At 38.2% G+C, this 19,524-nt stretch overlaps 1 protein-coding gene across 2 annotated transcripts in view; it reads left to right on the forward strand.

Moving 5' to 3' along the window:
- The window catches only part of gria3 (glutamate ionotropic receptor AMPA type subunit 3), a 93,125-nt gene that overhangs the window by 70,591 nt on the left and 3,010 nt on the right, over positions 1–19,524 (forward strand). Inside the window, exons 13-15 of one of the 2 annotated variants that reach the window (XM_005806625.2) lie at positions 991–1,189; positions 9,512–9,759; positions 16,770–16,884. In XM_005806625.2, the coding sequence (XP_005806682.1) occupies positions 991–1,189; positions 9,512–9,759; positions 16,770–16,884 (562 nt within the window). The remainder of the gene's footprint in view (positions 1–990; positions 1,190–9,511; positions 9,760–16,769; positions 16,885–19,524) is intronic. The other variant, XM_005806626.2, reaches the window with a different exon arrangement.

The raw sequence follows: 19,524 nt of genomic DNA on the forward strand, positions 1-19,524 counted from the left end.
TTGATTCTGTAACTTTATGCAATTATCAAATAATCTAATTGTTCCATGTTTGTTTTTGTTCTTACAAATATGTGACAAACTCTGTCTTTAAGTTCTCTGTATGCGCAGTGGCTATAGTATTTTTCCTTGACGGTGAGCCATTTTAAGCTAAAAGGTCCAATAAGTTCAGAAAATTACCTTCTTTGGAACAAAAAAATCTTTGCCGTTTTTAAAAATATTTTACACCTTTTTTTAAAAGCAACTGAGTGAAACAAACTTGGACGTTTGAACAAAAATGCTAATCAGAAATGCTCAGATTAGAATTTTCAATTTCTCTGTTAGAGAAGTAATAGAAGAAATGAGGACGACCTTCAACGTATTTTTTTTCTAACCTCCCTACTGTGGGCAATCATTAAAAATGTATATAAGCAATAGAGTCATCATTGTGCTACGTTGTGAATGTGGTCGTCGTAAAGCAAGGTCTTAATATTTGTATTTAATATTTGACCAGTTTTGTTCTTTAGTCGTTCATAAATAATAAACCAAGCCGGCGATTCCATGATGTGCTGATTGGGCCTCAGTAGGTTTCATACGGAGCGTTTTACATAAAGCTAGCGTTTTACCAGGTTGAGATCTTATTCTTTTTATTCTGTTTCCAAATGTCACGGCTACTGAAAGAACTTCCCTGGGCTGAAGTCCGGTCATCTACTCCGTCTCGGGGCATTTCACACCTTTGAAAACTACATTGAGAAACAGTCACATCGAGTTAATGAGACTTGATATTGCTCTCAACAAAAGAATCATCTGTCCAGGCGGCAGTATTTAGCTGATTGTTAGCATGTTATTAATATCTGCATTGGCCACCAGAGAAAATGTGGTTTTATTGTTCAGTTGTTTATGGATTGAGTCAGTTCTGATCTGACGGACATGATGGGAAGTGATCCTTTCCTCCTCATGTATATCTGAGCACTCTGCTCTCATGTCTGCTTCTCTTCCTCCTCCTCATCCCAGGTCTCTGTCGGGCCGTATTGTCGGGGGAGTGTGGTGGTTCTTCACCCTCATCATCATCTCTTCCTACACGGCCAACCTGGCTGCCTTCCTCACCGTGGAGAGGATGGTCTCTCCCATCGAGAGTGCAGAGGATCTGGCCAAGCAGACTGAAATCGCCTACGGCACGCTAGACTCTGGCTCAACTAAGGAGTTCTTTAGGGTGAGTGTCTCAGCCAGCAATCCCCACGCTGCGTATAGATAGGCCCGGTCTAACCCGGTTCGTGCCAGAAGCTCAGAGTCTCTTGAGCTTTCCTTTGGGTTTTGATTTATTACCTGCCACGTAACAGATTGAAGTATAATCAATAAAAAAAGCCCAGGACTGTATTTTTCTTTTTACTTCATACAGCACTTTCAAAGTCCAGAAGCCAAAGAAAGTTTTACTACAGTTTCAGCTGATTAGTTCAGTTCATCATAAATGTGGTTTTATGAAGTAAAATTACACTTTACTATAGGAGAAAACAGCTGAAATAAAATTACAAGCATTTGCCTTGATCAGCGATTTACTTTGGGATGAAAAGCTAAGATGACTTTTATAGAGCTGAACCTCGGTCCTGCTGTCGTTACATTCAACTAAATGATACAAAGTTTTGGAGAGAAGGCCTGCAAACGGTGTGTCCACAATGCATTTTATTCACAAGATTAACTTTGGTTTCTTCAAATTAACTTTTTTTTTCTCGCCCGTACAATAGGATTATTTCTGCCATGAATCTGGGACAATTATGCTCCCTCATGAGCCTGTCTGTGGAGTCATAAACCAAAGTTTGATTAGCTTTCCCATTAATATGCACACTCATTTCTATTTTACATTTCTCTGGAGTGCTGCTGAAATGCAAATATAGTTATTAAACCCACCTCAGACGCACAGCAACTTGTAAAGGTAGTCATACAACCTTTTCATATTTTGTCACTTGTCAACTACCTTTTTGAGGAGTTACAGCTGCAGGTCTTTCAGGATATGCTTTGCTCATTTAGATACTGAAATTTATGGCCATTTTCTTTACAAAATAGCTCAGGCTCATTCAGTTTGTAGAGAAAACCTCTGTGGAGGTCAGTTTTCGACTCTTGGCACTGATTCTTTGTTTGGTTTACGTCTGGACTTGGAGATGATTCAATAAAGGATTCCTAATAAAATCAAGATATTTCTGGACAACTCTGGCCATCCTCTTCATGAGACTGTCTTGGGAAAGCAAGGTGTCTTCAGTCAGAGGTTTCTTCAAATTCACTGTAATACAGGCCGCTACTGGAGAGCTCTCCTACCAACAGCCATCACTATTTAGAATAACCCTTTGAAGAATTTGAATTAATATGAGTTACAACAGCATTTATTTTTCCTTTGGTATCCAGAAAGTATTTTTGAATTTGAATATGCTTTGATTCAAATCCTTCCATTGCAGATCTGACTGTATGTTGAGGTCAAGTCATTTGCAGCCTCTAACAGAGTTTCTTTTTGGATTGCTTTGTATTTTTCACCATCCATCTTGTCCTCCAATGTCCGCCAACAAACTTCTAATGACTTCACAGAACAGATTCATTTAAACTGAGATTAAATTGCACAAACCTAATTAAGTAAGGGTCTTGAATATTTTTTCAAGAAAGAGCACAGATGCAAATAGAATATGCAAAAATACAAAATCTTACTAAGTATTGCTTTTGTCTAGTTTCTAGTGGAAATACCTTAAGAAAAAAGACAAATACTAGCTTGAAACTAAATTTTCAGTAAGAAAAAAGCTTATTTTAAATCAGTAATTCCATAATGTTGACTTTTAAAGATGTACTTTTTTCACTTATAGCTTGGGAAATGTGTCTTGTTTTAAGTGGAAAAAATATGCCAGTGGGACTATTACTTTATTGTCTTAAAACAAGCTCCTATATCTTGCTGAAAGGGTCTTTGAAAGTTTTGTGAACTAAGATGTTTGTACTAGAAATTAGGCAAAAATTACTCAGTAAGATTTGCAGTGTATTCACAAACTGCAGTTCATACTTTAGAAAGTTATGTCATTTTGAAAATAATAAAAAATACACAGAGAAGTGTGTAAACTGAGATGTCTCAGTCCGATCAGAGTCGCTCCTTCTGATGAAAACAAAGTTTGAACAACTCAAAAATAAGACTCTAATCTGCAGGCTTCTTTTCACAAAAGTGCTTTCTCACAGATGACGCCATGTTCCTAGGAAATAGAAATGACATTCACATCCAGAGTCCAGCTTAGAGCCGTTTCTATTTTTAGCCCTTGTCGTTCTCGTGGTGCGATTGCTCGGAGTGAGACTGCGACATTTGATAAATATAAAATCCAAGCTCTCCTTCAGACACTGGGAGCAATCTGGAGGGCATTTTGCATTGCTTACATCAGTCCACTGGGAGCAATAAAAAAAATAATCACATCTTCCAATCTCCTCTCCTGAGATCCAAACAGCAGGAATGCAGCAGATTTCTTTCTGTTGGGTTTCATTGTCTGCTGCTGGGTAGAGACGACTTTTTATTTCAATACACAGCCAGTCTTCGAATAGTAAAATGAACAAATGCTTTCAAAAACACTCCAAGAGAGAAGTCATTTGTTATTATTATTTTTTGTTAAAGGAGCTCCACTTAGAGAGGAAATTAATTGGTAGGGATGTGACTACTTGTAACATCACTGTGACTCAACGCCTTTAACGAAGGCATTCAAGCAGGATGAATTTAAGTGCCAAAGTTAACAAAGTTCTGAAGGAATGACCTGAAGCATTTTTTTTTACAACTGTGCAAAAGAAAATGTAACTTAGAACCTCGCTTATGCTGTAATTCAAAAGTACTAACAAATTGAATCAATGGGAAGCAATATCCGTTTAAAGTCTGTTTGGGGGATTTAGGATGATTTTATTCCATTCTAAAAATAAAAGATGAAAGCATTTTTAATGCCTTGCATGTCAGGTTCTAACCCCAACCATAAAATACGTAGATCTACAGTATTTAGATCATTTTTATGTCAATAACCAAACATTTTTAACATAGCATTCTTTTTAAATGTGACAATGTGCGTCATTAAATCAAAGAGCATCAAAAAGACTAAAAAACACACCAAACACGTCTATTTCCTGTGAGGAGAGAGCATTAATCAGGGAACCAACACCCTCTCAAAAGTGAAACAAAATGGTGGCAGTGATGATGTGGGAAGGTTTGCCTTGAGACTGGGATAGAAGTTCACCTTTCAGCTTAACGGCTACTCCAAACAAACAGTTAGAGCGACAATTGAAGGTTTTAGCTGAAAGTGTATTGGTACAGAATATTTACTAAGGATTATTTTTTACTGAAATCTTTTAATTTGAATATTTTTCAAGCTAAAGAATAATCACAAGAAACTTGAAGATGAAAAACCAAAAATGTCATAGAAATAGAAAAAAGTAGTGTGTCTTGTATTTCCTGAAACAAGTTGGATAAAAAATTGCGTACTATACATTACCGACACGTGTTTTAGTCTGCAAATCGCTTTTGTTTGTTTTGTTGGAACTTTCCTCACAGTTGGAAATGAAATATTGTAGAGGCTTCTTAGTGACTCGTCCCACTAAATCAGCTCAACAGGCAGCAGCTGAAGTCAGGAAATGCTCTAATCAAGTGTCTGTTTGGCAAGATGTGGGTTATTAAAGGTCCTCATGAGCAGATAATTGACAGACATGTTGTGACTTTGCCTGGAACGAGAAGAGTCAGGCAGTTTTTCTGCCAGACTGGGAGAATCGACATTTTAAGAAACAGTTTTTGAATTTAGGAGATCAAAAGTCTCATGATTGATAGCAGCTATGAAATTTCATGGTAATTATCAAGGAAGATGCTTGAGTTAATGCAGATAAATCATAGGGCTCCGGGTGCATAATAAATGGAAATAACTAACATGGTAATTTCACTGTGACTTTTACTTTTTGCCACAGTCTTTAAAGGGGATTTTTTTTTTTAAACCCACAGGGTTTTATGAAGCTTTGAAGTTGAAATTTAGCCTCTGTGGGGTTTAAACTTTTTACATGTCGTAGCTTCTTTAAACTACATGTAATGTGTGATCTTTCATCCTCTTTGACACTGTTAAAAACTCCACTGTGAAATTTTCCAAATGAACAGAAACATAGACAGGAATCACATACCATGACATCAGTTTTTCAAAACAGCGAAGGCGATTAGTTTAACGCCTGTTTGGAATCATAAATGGCAGAACTTGATCTTACATAACAATGACAAAATCAACATGATATGCTTTACATAAACTATAATTTACCCGCTGTAGTTATTTGCCTTCTCTGACCGAGTGCAATGCAGTAAATGAGTTTTAACTCATAATTAACGTGCATGTAGCTAGCGGTTGCTATCAGATAAATATTTAACTACAGTAAGAGCGTGGCGGCTTTGTTTGGGCTGTCGTCTCTGTTTTTGTTTGGGTAGCGTGACAAACATACACAGCGCCATGAATCACTCTCATCTCTGTCGTCTGCTGACAGACCAACTAGGAGCTGCAGGAGAAGAAGGCAGTTCATTTCCTGAATGGTTGACTAGATGTAGACGTAAATTTTGCTTTTGCTAGAGGCCGTCAGCAGTTTGTCAGATCCAACGTTGAGGTTCAGTCAGGTATTAATTGGAAATATTTGTCAGTCGCTTTGTCTCTGCGAAAAACAGCGGCTGCGAGGAAGTTTCTCAGCAGTTGTTCTGAGTCTGACAGCTCGAGGAGTCACGCGGTTTTCCACACAGATGACCATCCTGCTGCTGACAAGCAGTTCATCTTTGTGCACCGCAGAACGAGTACTGCTGTTTTCACACTGTGGCCAGGCCCTGTCATCAGCCATTATTGTCATGTGAGGTGTGTTTACATGCACACTTCACTGAACTGAAATCGTGCATATGTCAAGAATGATTCACTTACTAGCCCGAGCCCACAAATCCATTACATGTCTGATGAATTATTTATTTTTGCCGTGCACAACACCGAGCTGCCATGGTTTGTCAGCTCACCCGGATGTTTTCATTTGCTTTAACCTGCGAGACGTGATGTCGGGCTGACTCATGCCGCAACCTGGATGAAAACAGGACGTGGTTCCTCTCCATCAAACGCTTCAAATGAGCCAGCAAATATACGAGACCCTCCGCTTAGAAAAAAAAATTAAGAAAAAATGCTGTCATATGTTAAAATATGAGAGGACTCAAGCTTACATTTAACTCTGTGGCGCATCTCCTCCCTCTTGGTGCCTAGATTCAAGAACAGAAGGTCACGTTAGCCCAGTTTAAAGCAGCCTCTTTATTTTCTCCTCTATTGTAGACAGCTGTGTACTCATGCTCCCCAGTGACCAGCGATCAGCCTCTCGCTGGCCATTTTTAGCAGCGTACTGAGTGTCATCGGGGTTGTGCTGTGCACGTCTGTAGCAGCTCCAGCTGGCAGCTGACTAGGCCACAGAGGTGAAGCTGTCAGTCTCAGAGTGGAGGGGTCAAACGTGTTAAAAGACGACTGCCCTTAGAAAACAGTGCTGGAAACTACAGAAACGTTGGGGGTTTAAATTTGACTTAACATTTGGCATGGATTCAATAATATGTTCTTGTATCAAAATAAGTCTGAGTTGGGTAATCGTCAGGAGTTTAAAGAGTACTATGCAAAATCGACTTGCAGAAGCTTGATAACGTTTTATAATTTTGATAATGTTTTACACAGGTATGTGTTTTATTCCCTCATTAAACACATACCTGGAGCTTTGCTTTGACTCATTCATGCATGTTTTGAGAAATCCTTAAATCTCCTACCTATTTTCCCAAAGCTCCTTCAGACTAGTGGCAGCAGCTGAGCTGAAACTGCTGAGCTCATCCTATTAAATACAACGCTCCTAAAAGCATTTAGTAATGGCAGGGAGAAGCAATGTAGTAATGACATGTTGAAGGGGGAGTATCAGAAAGGATAGTAGGTTCTTAAAGAGAGAAGAGGTCCAATTTCAAGGAATCAGAAGCCAAATTTCTATAAACTGAGCTTTTAAGCGACAATATTTTTATAACAACTGAAGGTAACATATTTGTGGTATAAAAGGGCACCGTGTACTTGGAAAATAAATTAATATTACTAAGATTATCACGTCCCCAACCAGTTCTTTAAACTTTTGCACAGCACTTTCTGTCATCATTTTCTATTGAAACCTAAAATTCACACCTTACTTTATAATTGGTAAGCGATACGAAGTTGTTCCAACCAACAAAATAATATCTGACCCAGGTTGATCTTCCACCATAGATGCCATCTGAACGTCGGCTTGCATGGTGCAGTCACAATCAATAGGAAAAAACGCTTGAAAACATCAATCTGTGTATAGTTAATCTATGTAATTAATGTTGCTAAGTTACTGTTACTGTTACTGTTACGAGTTACTGAAATAAATTTAGTAAATCTGACCGTTCATCACTTGGTAAAGAATGTCAGATTTGTCAGGGTCAGATACAAGATGGTCAGAAAAACAATCATGAAAACCAGTTCACTAGTGGAAATATGGCAGCATCTTTATCCAATCCCATGCTTTTTATATTGACTGTGATGTAACCCACTGTAGCGTAATGCAGCACATACCTTCAACAATATTTTATAGATATATATACAGGTATATCTATAAAATATTGTTTATTGCCGTCACACACTATAAAAATGTTCATAAGGATGTTTTGTTGGATATCTACTATGGATAAGCGTACATGTTCACGCTGCATTTTAAGCTGCACTTTAGAACAAGATAAATGCACTGTGTTAAAATATAAAAAACTTCTCACGCACGGTGCAGGCACATGATGAAAAACTCCTCCGACAAGGACGTTATGAATAATTGGCTTTAAAAAAATATGAAAATGGAATGATTGTGTCACCAGCTGTCACCTGCTGGCGGAGCATAAACTGAGACGGGGGAGGGCTCATCTGCCCATTAATATTGATACTAAACAGGGTCTGGAGTTTACTTCTGCTGAGCTGCCAGATTGTCCGACTTCAGGCTGCTGGCTAAAAGCCCACTATATCTCTGCCGTGTGCTTTGCATTCAAACGGTGAATCCTCTCTGATGTAAAAGAGAGAGAGCGATAATTGTCAGGCTGATGTATGCAGAAATGTTCAAGCGCATTGCTCATCTGGCTTTGACCCGATCCATGATATCATGGCATGGTGTTAATGATTTAGAATACCTGCTGTGATACCGGTGCCCTCAGTGGGGTCATAAGGAGCAGCAGCACTTATTTTGACTTTGGTTTACAGCTGCTTGTAATTACTAGTATGGACTTTCAGAATTATGCTGTGAGAGGTAAATAGAAAACTGATGTACTGTGTGCTAAGTGGGGAGCTAACATATGTAGTCAGAACCTCAGAAAGGTGACATTAAGGGCTGTGCATGAATCAAACCCATCAGATTCATACGATCAGGTTAGATTTTTTTTCTCCATGGGATTTTTTGTTGTTGTTTTTACAATTTCTTTCCCAAATTTCTGCCTTTTGAAATTAAAAAATAAATAACACTTGCAGAGCCAAAATAAGAAAAAAACATGATTAATTTCATGTTCATATGTTGGTAGGCATTAATGTTTATGTGTTTTGTGAAAGTCTTTGCTGGATTTCTCCCGGTTCGACCTTCCACAGTCCAAAATCATGCATGTCTAACTGCTGATACTAACATTCCTCCGATAGACATGATTGCGATTAGTTCAAGGTTTACTTCACGAGACTCTAAGATATGTGAAGCAGCTATGGACACTCTAGTGAAAAGTTCAAATAAAATATAAATGACCCATGTGCTTCCTCAGCTAAAGATTGGATTTTACCACACTGTTGTAACTCTATAAACTTCCACAGCAGATTTCCAGAAGTCAAGCTGTATCATATTCTCGTAAAAATATGTAATAGTGTTGGGAACCGTAAACCAGACTCTATCAGTAGTAACAGATTTTTACCAGTATTTATCAGACATTAAAGCTGGTTATTGAGGTTCTATAAGCAGTTTTACAAGGATCATGACTAGACGCAATAATCAAATCACAACCTCCTCTGTGCTGCAGTGACTGATCGCCAATCCAACAGAGGACAACAGAGAGAGTCGGGACAAACAACCACACGTTCACCGCTAATTTTAGACTGACCAATTAATCCAACAAGCATGATTTCGGACAGTGGAAAGAAAGCAAGTGTATCCCCAGAGAACCCACACTTGCATGGGGAGAACATGAAAATGAATGTCCGAGGCTGTCATTTGAACCCAGGACCCTCTTGCTGCTAAGCAACGGTGCTACCAACCGTTGGCAGCGACGGTTGGCGCTACCGTGCTAACGGCGTTAGCACCGTTAGCAGCACATAATTTTTTTAAATGCTCTACTTAGGTTAAGTTATCCTTTCTATAAATAGTCTTTATATTTTTGTGACAACTTTGAATGCCAGCTCCTGTCTCCAGCAGATTTGTGTGACAGTTTTCATGCCTTTCGTCAACTAAACCTCCCATCTTCTTCTCTCCTTTTTCCCTTTGAATGCAGCGCTCCAAAATAGCCGTTTATGAGAAAATGTGGTCGTACATGAAATCGGCCGAACCCACCGTGTTTGTCAAGACGACACCGGACGGGGTCTCCCGGGTCCGGAAGTCGAAGGGCAAGTTTGCCTTTCTGCTCGAATCCACAATGAATGAGTACATAGAGCAGCGGAAGCCCTGCGACACCATGAAAGTGGGCGGCAACCTCGACTCTAAGGGCTACGGTGTGGCCACACCTAAAAGCTCAGCATTAAGGTGGGTGGGATAATATAACAATATCCTCTTTGTTGTTATAGTATTCCACCTACCCTGATGTTTCCTTTTGTCATACTCTTCTTCCTCACTCCTTAATTCTTCTATTTTGTTTCCAAGTGCATCTCTAGGTGAACAGTATTATGGGTTATCTGAATTGAATCAACACATTTATTGTCTTGTCCTATGTTTCTGGTTTGACTGTGTCGCTTTTGTTGTTTTGTTCCGAAACGTTATGGTATATGACTCACTTTCTGTGTCTCCACTTGGATGTCAGTGTGCAACACCACCTCCTCTTGAATGTTCTTTCAGTTTCTCCTACAAGCTCTCCTCCTCCTTGTTGTCTGTGGTGCTCCTTGTTTTGTTTTTTTTGTTGTTTTTTTTTGCATTACCTCTACTTTAACTCTGATTTATTCCGGAATCATTTTTTTTTTGCTAGTTTTACATGCTGGTCTGTCAGTTGTGATGAATGTTAAACTGCATGCTGGATGTTTTTTTTAATACTTACTTCAACAATGACAGAATGTCCCCATCCCGCACACTTCAGTTACAAGTAATGTAACCCTCCATGCCACCTCTCTAATATTTAACATTTCGTTTTGCTGTAAAAGTGCTTTTTATCCCTCCACTCCTGTGGAACTCTTTTACCAATTTGTCCCTCCCGTGATGCCCTTCTGAACCATTGATCTTGATCACTATTTCCTACTAATTATTTCATATTAGATTTCTCACGGACCTGTTCATTTTCTTACAAGCTATGTTTTATCGTTTCAAGAAATGCTGTTAACCTGGCAGTGTTAAAACTGAATGAGCAAGGCCTCTTGGACAAATTGAAAAACAAATGGTGGTACGACAAGGGAGAGTGCGGCAGCGGGGGAGGTGACTCTAAGGTCAGCCTCGATGTCACCAAAATCGGGTATCCTAGAGCAGAGTAATCGGCAAGGCTGTCGTCACTGACTGCAGAATCAGGGGCCAAGCGCCCACTGATGTGTAACTGATTTTAAAAAAACTTTAAAAAACAGCCTTAAAAGGTTGTTTTAGTCATCCTTTAATCTACAGCTGTGATCACATGGGAACCCTTTACTTGGCTAATGGAGGAGGAAAAAACATATGTGAGAAAACCTGAAGTTCTGTGATGTAAAAGTACTACAAATAGTGTTTATGACTGAGTAGCAGCTTGACCTGTGGTTATGAAAGGCAGAAACGACGTTTTCCTCAGTTTTTTATACCCACAGGCCAATTGGGAAATCTCTATATGTCTCTATGATGAACGCCGGTAGGAATCCACTCTCCGATCTGCCGCCTCAGAGTTTAGGGCAGGCACGGGAAACAGCGTTGTCTTGAGGGGACTAAGCATCTCAGGCAAACGTGAGAATTCTAATGACAGAGTGACAACTAACAGGACAAACTTTATTTTTGTCTTTATTTTTTATTTCCTCTAACATCTTCCCACCTTTGCTTGGTCTGGATCTAAGACCAGTAAAAGTCTTTCCATGGCCACCCTCACCTGGTAAAAACCCGCTGTAGTAAAGAGAACTGCCAGAGGGGTATGAAGGGATTTGATTTGATTATTCTCTTGTCAGTAAGTTGTTGTCTCCAAATATGACAAGCAACAGAAAACTGTGAGACTATACGACCTTTGCTAACTTATCCCATCCTGCAAAAAGCCCAAAATGACACATGACTCGTTTAAGTTGAGTTTTTTTGTGACACTGGTACGTCTTAAAGAATTAGAGAATCATTGATAACTTACTTAATTCAGTAATTCAAATTAAAAAGTGCTTGTTAAATTTGCTATGCACAGAATTAGCGTACATATTTCAAATATTTATTCTTGTTAATTTTGATGATTGTGTCCTCACAGCTCAATATACAACCTGAATATTACATAAAACTGATGGAAAATGGACCTTTAAAAACAAACAAAACCAATCACAGTGTCCAAGCATGGTTATTGAAGTTGTGTGGGGGAAAAAAAGTGTGGCAGCAAAAGTTGCACAAGCCTTTAGCAGATTGTGAAACAAAATCCATTCATGAGTTTGGGAGATATTTTCAAAATGTGTCAGATCTTCACTCTTTTGAGGCTTTTATTCTTGATGTAATTGCTCCATCTTGCCACTTTCTCTCTGTGCCCGTTTATTGTCTGAATTACTTTGACTAAATACCTATAGTGCCACAAAAAATGTAATAAAATGCCACTTTTGAACCAGAGACAATGTTAGCAGCCTCTTAAACAAACTATGGAGAAAAAATGGACTCTCTTTCTCTCTTTCAGAGGTTCTCTTTTCAGATGAAAATAAATGTATTTGATTTGAAAATCAAGGTCTAAGAGAGGAACAGAATCCATGTTGCTTGAAGTCCAGTGTGAAGTTTCCACAGTCAGTGACGATGTGGAGAAACCACGCCATCTGCTGGTGGTCGTCCACTGGGTTTTATCAAGGCCAAATTCAGCGCAGGAAGTTTTAGAGCAGCTTCCCACACTGCCAAACAAACTGAAACCTTCTTTGATGGCCACGATATCACTGAGCATGACTGACCTACCATGTCTCCTGACCTGAACCCCATAGAGAAACTAAGAATTATTGCTAAGAGGAAGATGAGAGACACCAAACCCAACAGTGCAGATGAGCTGATGATCAGCAGAGCCACAGACTGGCAGCATCACTCTAATGCAGCAATTCATGCTAAAGGAGCCCAGATCAAGAATCTGGTGCTCTTACTGTAGGACGGGGTGTCCAGGCTTTTTACCCCTGTGGACAAAACTGACAAATTTAATCTACTGGTGGGCCAAAAAAATAGATTAAATTAAAAAATAGTCTGTGCTTTTTCTTCATTTTACTTGCTAAAATGTAATTTTTTTAAAAATGAAATCTGTATATCATTAAATATCCAAAACATAAATAGGACTTCAGAATGTTGCCTTATTGAAAAAAAAAAACAGACTTTTTTTGGTCATTAATTGTTTTCTATTTTATTCGTCAAATTTTTACGGTTCTTTACGTGTGATCAGGGGCCAAACAAAATAATTTCAAGGGCCACAATTAGCCCCCGCGCCACACTTTGGACACCTCTTCTGTAGGACATACTTTTTAGTAGGCTGACATTGCCGTAGTATTATATTTTTAGTAAATATAAATATTTAGTAAAAAATATTTACTAATGTATTGTCTATTATGTAAGACAATACATGCTATTTGCTTTTATGTATCATCTTACATAATAGACAATAATTTATTTTACATGATCAATTAAATAACTTTTTCACGATACTCTAATTCATTGAGATGTACCAATAAATGTCGAAATGAGTAAATAACTCCTGTAATTTACATTTTATATTTTCTTTTGACATTTTATGTTAAAGATGAACTTCTATTTTTGTGATTTTTCTTTTTTTCGTTTGTCATGCTGCGAGCATTTCTTAGATTTAGTAGCATGATGCCGTACAGGAGCTCAGCCCTGCAGAGCACCTCAGATCTTGTCCTACATCAGAGTCATTTTGACGATATTAAACCCCTGCCCTGCTGTTTTAGATATCATCCTGTGGTACCTCTGAGTTCATGTCTGCTCTCCAGCTTGCATCACGACAGCAGTACCATCAAAGAGGAGAGCAGGGCGACTTTGCTGTCATTTTCTGTTGATATCCATTTCTGAGTGAGCAGGGCATGGAAGCTACCAGAGAATAACACAAAGACGCCTTCCTCCTCTTGCTTGGCTCAGCGCTTTTTAGGCATGGTTGGAAGGAGCCGAGATGATCAGTCAAACAGTACCACATGTGACTGCCACGTTTCCGTTTCCTTATTTCGCTTTCAGAAAAAGCATGCGTGTTATTTAGGAAGGAAAGGAAAATATATTGTATGTAACAACCACTGGTGCCAAAGCAAACCCAAAAACTGCGTAAGAAAAAGCTGAATCTAGACAGAACGCTTAAAATCCTGTTTTCTGTCCCTGTTTCCTTCAGTCTTTAAACTAATGATTTTGAAACATGTACCGTACTCTCCTGTGTGCTCATTCGTTCTCATGGTTTGTGATTTTGAGTCGTCGTTTTGTCTGCATGAGCTGTTTTGTGTTTGTGCGAATGATCATAAGTGTTTTCGGACTCCATTCTCCCCTTCACTCGTTCCTGTTTTGCAGACAGACTGGAAGGTAAAGTCATGACTTGACATTCTTGCATCAAATCAAACTCCTGTGCAACAAATGTGCTCTTTTTGGCACTTAGATTTTATATGATGCAATCCAGCCATCCTCAAAAATAAAAAAAAAAGACAAAGGAAATACAGTCTTCACATAAAAATGGTAATATAAAAATACTTCTTTTTTTTCCATCACAATATTTTGCAGAGGTGTTTGTCATATTTTCTCTTTTAACAGAATCAGAATGTTTTTTTTGTTAGTTGAACCTGGAATCTATTTGCAGATACATCAACAAAGTTAAAACTTTAATCTTTGCAATTAATAGAAGGAATTTTTATTTATAAAATTTTCACAAAAACAATATGATAGAGTTTTGAATGCATTCAAAATGGTGAGGGGAGTGCAAAATGACACCTTTTAAGACTTTTCTACCCAAGATTAGGTTAATTAATTCTAATTATGAAATTAATTAGAATTAAAATATATATTTTGTGTAAGGTACACAGTGCCATACCGCATTGTACTCTGATGTCTTAAAAAGTTTTATCAGTCAAAGCTTAATTTGTTTGAATCCATTAATCGGAGTATAGGAATGTTGTAAAAAGTAAATATAAAAATGTTATAGTGTATACCAATAACTGACAGCTGCTGAGATGTTGGTTTTATTTGTTTGTTTGTTTTATTTGCTCCCCTTACATATACACTTATACAAATTTTCCTGTTCAAAATGGCTATTTTGGGTCTTTTTGCTAACCTGCTTGAGTCTAAAATGAACTGATCCAACTGATGTGGTTTTTAAAAAGATTTTAAGTCATAGAAAATCTGAAGATTCTTCTCATTTCTTCCCTTTGCCATTTCATGTTGTCATACTGTAAATTGGGTCGTTTGTACCAAACTCTTTCAGGTCCAAAAAGAAGCTGTCCACTGTGCCGATCTTGAATCAGTTATTATAATTTAATTTTTTGGGGGGTGCTTAATACCAACTTTGAAACCTGATGATTTATAGCAGTGTTTTATAATCTGCTAGCAGTCTACTCACAGGAAGTGTAGTTATGTGAGTCCGTCAGATGATGCCTCCCAGCAAGAAGTCGCTCAGACGTGTTTTGGTTTGATCAGAGTTTCCAGTCTGTCGTTTTTAATCAACTGGCTAATAATCATTGGAAGCCTGGATGGTGTAATATGAAATTTTTAGAACATAATGTTCAATTAAATTATACTCTTGGCATTATTTATGTCCATATTTAATCTAAATTTAAAATATTTAAAGAAATAAACTCATATCCAGTGATTATGTACACGGGTAGAAAATGTTTTTTGTGTGGAGAGAGCTGGATGCAAATTGATGAATGGGGAAACTGGAAAGAATAGAGCTGTAAACGGGCGGCTGTAAATGTTTTGTTTTATTTTCTGGTACAATCAGTATCACAACCAAAACAGCGACTATAACAGGATTCATGTTTATTTTCATAATGTTGCTTTATAAGAGGTTAGTGGAGGGCTGGGCGAAGGCATTTAACAGGCCATCCTGACCAGATAATCTCAAATTTAAAATGTTTTATTATGAACTTAATTCGTTCATGCTTGCTAATATTTTTATTCGTAGTTCATAAATTAATATCTATTCTTGCATAGCATAACTCCCAGAATTTTCTTGCAACTTTCTTGTTCCCCATCTGAAAACATTCTGGGAACAACAGAGTCTGAAAACTCACATTCACAGTTTCCTCCATTCATATTTATTTAGACTTAAAAATGTATATTCAAACCGCATATTTGGCAGACGTTTTTCAAAACTTTGCAGGAATCCTTGTTTAAGTACATTTTAATGAATGTAATCCAAAAATGTCTTCAACTACAAACTGCCGTACTTACAGTCTTGCATACAAATTTCTTGATTCAGATAACTCATTAAATTAAAGACAACCTAAAAACTCATCTTATGAGTTACTTTGAATAACATGTAAAAGGCTATGAGATTCATATTTCTCTTTGTACTTTAAATTCTGCCTTGTGCTGTGAAAATATGCCCCACTAAAATTGTCATAGATTAACTTTTCTTTCTTCTGACTGGAAACCAGGACGAAACGCCACCCTCCCTCTCCCCTTCAATTTTCATTACAAAACAGGCTCTATCTGTTTGTCTCTGGAAACACAGTGGTGAATACAATATATTTGATTTGAGATTATAGACACTGGAGCCTTTTCTGAGAGGAAATAAGCTTGGAAATGGAGCAGTTGAAACTTGAACATAATGTCTCGCAGAACAAGTTAACGTCTGACATCTGCCTTCAACGTCGTAGAGCTTCGCTTCGTCGTCGTTTCTGTCCGTTGTGGAGCAGCAGACGATTCGATCAGAAGAGCAAACCAAACGCAAATTTGTAGAACACCTTTGGACTTGCTCTCCCTTTTAAACGGGTCAATCTGCGAGACATTAATCTCAATCAGTGTTTATGTAATTATTGGACTGCTGTTATTGTCTGTTAGTCAGGAAAGGGTTCCTGTTAGATCCACTTTGCCAAACGGCAACAAAAGGCTACCAAACAGCCAGAAGAAGTGCTCTCAGCAATCATTGCCTCTGTTTCTCCCTCATTCTTTGAAAGCTACGCAGCAGCGGCTTTATTCTGCACAGTTTAATCTCTTCTGTTCTTGTGATCAGTGTGTGCCGATTACTCAAAGCGATACAGGTGGGGTCTGGCATGCTAGGTTAGCCATGGATGGTGAAAGTCTTTTATTGCTATACAATGTAGTTCTGCTTGCTATCTGTGACATGTTGGCCAGGACCCTACTCTATCGCTTTGTACAGTATAAAGTAGTTTTAAAAAGTTGAATAACATAAAATAACATATTACAATGTTATTTATGTTATTTCCCACGTGAAGAACTCCTGTAAACCTTGCAGTATTGAAACTCAGTGAACAAGGCATCTTAGACAAGCTGAAAAACAAATGGTGGTACGATAAGGGTGAATGTGGAACCAAGGACTCTGGAAGTAAGGTCAGTCGCTGCAGGTCTTTTTATACTGATGGAAAAAATGCATTTTACCTTCACTGTTCATATGCAGACATGTAGAGCATACATCCTCAGACATGTTGGCATGAAACACAGTCATGGAGACTAGATTACCTTCACACACCACAGTTTAGGTCATTTACACAACAGGGCACTGAGGCTTTACTTTAACTCCACGCCATTATCGCTCTGTGCAGACACATAAAACTGCAGCATGATTACACACAGTTTGTATTCATCCCATTAAACTTTTAAAAAGTTTAACGACAAGAACTGAAACCATTATACTGCTATTTTTTGTTCAAACTTCTATTGAAATTTAGTTTGCTGTTGGTCTTATTCATTTGTATGTGGAGTTGTTGTTAAACCCTTTGACAAAAAAGGAAAAAAAAAAACTTGGGCTGCTGTGCAGAATGTTCCACAACTGAATGAAACCCAGAAATTCATTATAATTACAAGTAATTAACATAGCAACATGTTTTATAAAAAGAGGGACAAGTAATGTTTAGTGGTAGTTTCAATAGGGAGGATGAAGGTGGTTGCCCAGGGTGGCAACAAAGATGGGGCACAGATTTGTCTGGGACCTCCCCAGTTGCAGTTTTTGGTAGGATACTGTAAACAAACCCCTGAATAGTTTCATTTCTTTAGAGTGCAGTTTATTACCCATGAAGATGTTCAGATAAAAAAAAATATTGGAACATTTTCTTTTGGATTATTGTATTTTTGGACATGCTTATTTCTACAGATGTGGATCTAGCCAAAAAAAAAAAAGAAATCCTTCCTCTAAGCAGTGACTTTATCTATAGCTTATCGATTTTTATTACTGGGGTATTTTATGTATGAAAAGATCACAACTAAAACACTCCACGAAACAAGAATGTGAGTTCATATCACTCCAGTTCAGGCAGGTCAAACGTTAGGTGAGAGAATGTAGCTTTAACCATTCTTTCAAAAGTGCAATTGTGAGGTCAAACACTCATGTTGGACAAAAAGGCCTGGCTCAAGGTCTCCATTTCTTATAATGGTGTTCTGTTGGGTTAGTGTCAGGACTCGAATCAAGTTCTTTCATAAAAAACCTCACTCATCTATGTCTTTATGGGCCTTGCCTGAAACTTAGTTATTTTGAAAGAGGAAGAGACCATCTCCAAACTATTCCCCCTAAGTTAGCCTAAAATTCTCCAACAGCAGTAGGAGTCCCTTTTCGTTGGAAACTTTCTCCACTGCTCTAAAGGCCAGTAAACTGACAACATTCACACAGCATCCAAAAAGCCACAGTTGTCATCCACCCAATGACATGACTCTTTGCTTTGCACTTGGTCGTGGACAAAGTTTGGACGCAGCTGTTCGTTCTTTACACAGTCTTCTCAAACTAATCTAAAGGCCGCGTGGAGTCTGAATGCTGTAGCCTTGCAGAAAGTAGTGGACCTCCGTTCTAATCGCTTCAGCCCTGCTACATCCCCACTAGCAGTTGACTTTTGATTATCAAGAAGTGAGGAAATTTCACTAAAGCCCTAATTGCACATCCAATTAGTCTACCATGATGGGATTTACTGGAGAACAACCCATCTGTTCCCAAATGATTGTAGAATTAGTCTGCATATCTAGGTGCTGGATTTTATCAACCTGCTGTTGTTGCCATGGGAGGGACTGAAAGGCCTGATTTCAGTGATTTGGATCGGTCCTTTGTCCCTCTACTCTAGCCCATGACACGATTGTCACCAAAAATAGTTCTGCAATGCAACCTCATGTGTATTTGCACACTAACGCTTCACTGAGCTGCCTCTGGTATTTATGAATAAATCAGGAACAATGGCGGCAACTTTGTTACTCTGATAATACCCTGTTTGTGAAATGAGGGACAATTTTTTAGCGTCCTGTCTCTTCTTTTTGACATGTTGCTAAAAATTTCTGTAAGCTATTTTCAACAATTATGTTATTGAAAAAGAAAAAAAAAAGTTAAATTCTTTCCTTTTCTGCATTTTTTTGCAGCTGCCCAACTTTTTTTGAACACAGAAAAGGCCATTGTTGCCCTGACAACACCAAAGTGACCCTTAAATAGCAAGTAAGTGGCTAGGAGGTATTTAACGGTCACAGTGTGACGTATGATGGCTTGTCAGAGTAACAAACATTTTTTATGCATTTTTAATTATCATAAAATAACTAGCTTGCATACAAGTAGTCCGACTTTTACCATATAAATGCAGATTTAACTGGTTTTGGAACCGTTCCATTGGGTTTTAATGCAAATGGTAACACTTGCAGAACTGAATTTCAATCTTACTGTTTGGCTTTTAATGGCAGCAAAATGGTTCAGTTCACCTTTTTTACAGCTTGCTACTCTGACTGTACAGATGCAGTGTTGTGAAGGTTGAGTTCAGCAGCTATGGTAGTAAATTGAAGCTAATCTGTAGACCTGTACGACCACGACCGCCTTCCTCTATGTGTGGCCTCGTAAAGAGACCATAAAGCAGGATAGTTGACAAGTCTCTCTACATTCACCTTCTCAGGGATTTTTTTTTAGATTGATTAAGAGGAGGAGGTCTGTACATGTACTGTTTTTAGTCAGATTAGGCAGTTATACGTCAGGATGTCTATACACACATTTAGCGACCTCCTCAGAGTAAT

The sequence above is a fragment of the Xiphophorus maculatus genome, chromosome 11 (genome assembly GCF_002775205.1).
Source record: "Xiphophorus maculatus strain JP 163 A chromosome 11, X_maculatus-5.0-male, whole genome shotgun sequence".
NCBI lineage: Eukaryota > Metazoa > Chordata > Actinopteri > Cyprinodontiformes > Poeciliidae > Xiphophorus > Xiphophorus maculatus.